A 3,740-nucleotide genomic window follows, 5' to 3' on the forward strand; every position below is an offset into this window, starting at 1 on the left:
CTCCAGACAGCACTCGATTGATGCGTGTTTAAATTTAAACAGCAAAACCAAACTCATTACCAACAACAAGCGTGCGCGCTTAGAGTCGGCTCGGCTAGTTGCTTCCGCTAGAGCGTCGGGAGAAGAGTGGCACGGTGGGTGTGCAGAGGGGTCCTTGTGGGAGGTGTGGGGGAGTAAAACATTGCCAGCCTAGTTGTCAAATTACCAAAATGTCCTTTTGCGCAATTTTGTGGACATTGGAAATCGCTTTGATTGAACCGCATGCTATGCAGACAACAACAAGAACAACAACAGCAGCCCCACCGATGGACACAACAACAACAGAAATCGGAATAGCAGCTACAACCAGACACGGGGCACTACAATGGTCGCACATAAAACAAACAGCTCGCCACTTGGACAGCCGCATTCAGATCCACATTCTCATTCACATTCACAACCAAATCCACATGCAATTGCAACTGTAAATGCGCTTCGCTGCACTTCTGTACAAATTGTTGTTGATGTTGTGCGTGTGTGTGTGTGTGCACGTTCGATTGGGTCTAGAGATTCGAATTGGTTTTATTGTCGCTTGCGCCTGAGTGTACAGCACATTTTACTGCCCTGCTAATCTCTGCAGCATTTTTAAGTAAAAGCGAAAGCCTCGCCTCTGAATGATGTTGTCGTCCCACCTCAGCAGCAGTGGGACTGGGTGTGGGCCCGACCAAGTTGACTTTGAAAATCAATTAACAACATCAAACAAACGCTGGACGGTGACATGGACAGCTGTCGTTGTTGGGTGCCCGTCGCCATCGCCATCGTCATCGCCAACGCCATCTCCAACGCCATGGCATGGCAGGGAACGTGCGTAAATTGCAACTGTAAATCAAATATGACAACGCGCAGTGCTGGAAAATTTGCATGTGTGTCAGTCACATTAATTGTCGAGTCGCTCTATACGCAAATATACACTCAGAAAAACCAATTGTTATTTTAAAAGTGATTTTTCATTGAATATTTCGAAACTAGTATTAATCTTGAGGGTTTTTTCTGGTCTTTGGAAATTTGATGGGGGTACTATCTCAATTCCTTAGTACACTTAGAATATTGTATTCATGAGAATAGTTGGTCAGTTGAGTTGTAAATATTTATACCAGGCCTAAATGAAAAAAAAATTACAAAATGTTGATGTTCATAAGACTAGTAGTGCTTTCTGCAAAGAGTGAAATAATTTTAATACGTTATATAAGATGTAATATTGAGATATAAGAGGATTTTTGTTTATGCTGACCATGCACTGGTCAATGAGGTCCTATCAGCGGTTTAAAGATATTTGAAACCATACCTATTGATTCACTTACTAAAGCTGTGCTCTGTTTGGAGGACTTCTTGAATGAACTAGTCGTTGGACAAAACCTTTTTATTGGATTAAAATATGAAGACTTAGCCGGGCATACATCAGTTTTTAGCGACTATAGTCCCATTTTGGATCATTATGCTGATATAAAATGTTCATATTAGACTCATAGATATAGAGTTTTTAAGTAGAGAGTTTTGTGAACAATAGTACCATACATAATACAAAGTCCATTATAAGCTGTAGCGTGCTCACAATTCTTATTCAGGACATAAATTTATGAAAACCCGGCTAATTTCCAAAATAAAAATAAAAACAATCGTGTGACATTTTTAGACATTTTGTCAATCAAAGATTTGGTAGTAAAAATCCAGCTTAATCAGCAAATTAAAAGTATAATGTCTGTTAGAATTGTGATTAGAAATATTTATAAATAATATAATTTTTTTTTGAAGTAGAGAATTTTATTTAGTTTTAATTACATTTTCTAAAGTCTCGAAAATTATTTTCTCTAAGTGTATGCATATGCGAGTACATTGCACGAGCTGGGGGTGACGGTGGTGGGGGTGGCGTTGTGCAGGGGCGTATTTTATTGTTGTGTTAATGAGTGTGCATAGCCCAGAGAAGGCTCTTTGTAATGTGCACGCATATATACATATATATGTTAAAGTATATATATAAGGAATGATGAGCCTCATTGCAGTATGATCGGGGTGGCCATTGCAATCTGCTGATGTGACATAAAAATATGTTGCCATAGGCTGGTGGCAATTTTAATTAATTAAATACATTAAAAGTTGCTAAAATGACGAACATTAATTGCATATTAATTGCTGAAATTATGTTTATTTATGATTCGGAAGACAGGAGGACGATGTGACAGGGAAAGCGAAATATAATGCATACTGAATTTTCTTGATTGGGAAAATTGCATCTGAAAAAAACATTGCAAACATGCACATTACGCACATTTCAACATCACTGACTTCATATTCTATGAGAAAATATATCCAACGAATGCTTACATTAATATAAAATATCTCATTGATTCTCATTCTGTGAATTTCTTAAAACTCGAAATTGGTTAAATTTTAAAATAATTGTGCTTGTGTTCTTTCAAACTTTGGGGCTGACCTTCCGGCTGATTGAATTTCCACCAGAAAGGCTTGCTAAGCGCAAGAGATAGAGAACAAAGAAATATTTGAAAAAAAAAAGAAAAAAAGAAAAAGAATTTAAAAAATGCTTCATCTTTTTAAGCACTATTTCAATGTACTTTAAAAAAAACTATTATGCTAAAAAGAGTTATTGTGTTATATTTCACACGAAACTATGAAGTAGGCGCCCCTTTAAATCTTACAATGCAATATTCAGTCACATATTAATAAAATTAAAAATATCAGTACCTTTGAGTCCGTCCTACCAAGCACACCTAAAATATTTTTTATAAAAAGAACTCACGTTGCAATTGAAACTTATTGAAATGAACTCTGATATGAATATACGATTGCCAACCAAGAAAACCGAGGTGCCTTATTTGAACTTCTTGCGTGACTATCGGCATCGCTTTGGCCATCGCTTTCGCGGCTATAATCTGGTTAAGAATGCGGCACTTTTGTGGAACAGACTCAGCATAGAGGAGCGCGTACTTTTTAAGCAGGTATGCGAATGTGTTGTTATATAAAAGGAACCCCAGGATATTGAAAAACCCATCCACAGCCCAACATTAAATATGATCACAAAAGCAGGGTATTCAGCTCTGACAAACTCAGTGATAAAAAGGCTGATAGTGAGCTTAAAACTACTAGCAGCAATGGCAATGAACCGAATAAAGGTATGAAAATTTTTGAATCTTGGACCTCAAACCAGAGTGACGATGTGGACTTAATTTGCAAACTGAGGATGAAAAAAATTACAAGTTGTTGCGGCCACAAACTGAAGATGCGCCAACGTAAACCTATGCCACGGACCCGCCCCCGCCCTAACAAAACCAATAAACGCACTCGCAAGCAACATCCGAAGGCTAAGCCAAAAGCCAAGAAGCCAGCGAAGAAGCCAGCCAGATCGTAATTTGAAGAATATAGCATTCGCCTCATTTCTTTATTAGCTCCCAAATTTGTGGTATGCAATAAATTTTGGAAATTAGAATAAAAACTCTGAGGATCAGTGTAGGTTGGTGTTAATATGTTGTGATTTTATTTTGGTTTTCACGTTAACATTTGCACATTTCAGTAGTCAGGGAAGAAGTGATACAAAAACTAAAAACAAGGGCTGCAAAGGCACAAATTGCTTATCGATTACTCAATTATCGATATTTTGTGATCTCTCGTTGCTTAGCAAATGCTTAAAGTGTTCACAAATTACAAATGTTGCTGAGACTTCCAATGTCTGGCCTAGTTGAATGCAG

General features: G+C 37.6%; 1 protein-coding gene across 1 annotated transcript; it reads left to right on the forward strand.

Moving 5' to 3' along the window:
• Positions 1-2,724: 2,724 nt before the first annotated feature.
• On the forward strand, positions 2,725-3,516 carry LOC115632952. Its single transcript, XM_030530248.1, has 2 exons — positions 2,725-2,993; positions 3,053-3,516. Exons 1-2 carry the CDS (start codon positions 2,817-2,819, stop codon positions 3,401-3,403), a joined length of 528 nt encoding a protein of 175 aa, XP_030386108.1. The 5' UTR covers positions 2,725-2,816; the 3' UTR covers positions 3,404-3,516.
• The last annotated feature ends 224 nt before the right edge of the window (positions 3,517-3,740 follow it).

This window comes from Scaptodrosophila lebanonensis, unplaced genomic scaffold, assembly GCF_003285725.1.
Source record: "Scaptodrosophila lebanonensis strain 11010-0011.00,11010-0021.00 unplaced genomic scaffold, SlebRS2 tig00001415-arrow-pilon, whole genome shotgun sequence".
Lineage (NCBI taxonomy): Eukaryota > Metazoa > Arthropoda > Insecta > Diptera > Drosophilidae > Scaptodrosophila > Scaptodrosophila lebanonensis.

Coding starts and splice junctions, on each gene's coding strand:
- LOC115632952 (XM_030530248.1), top strand. CDS start 2,817: ATGAACTCTGATATGAATATACGATTGCCAACCAAGAAAACCGAGGTG. Junction 2,994..3,052: donor AGCGCGTACTTTTTAAGCAG/GTATGCGAATGT, acceptor ACCCATCCACAG/CCCAACATTAAATATGATCA.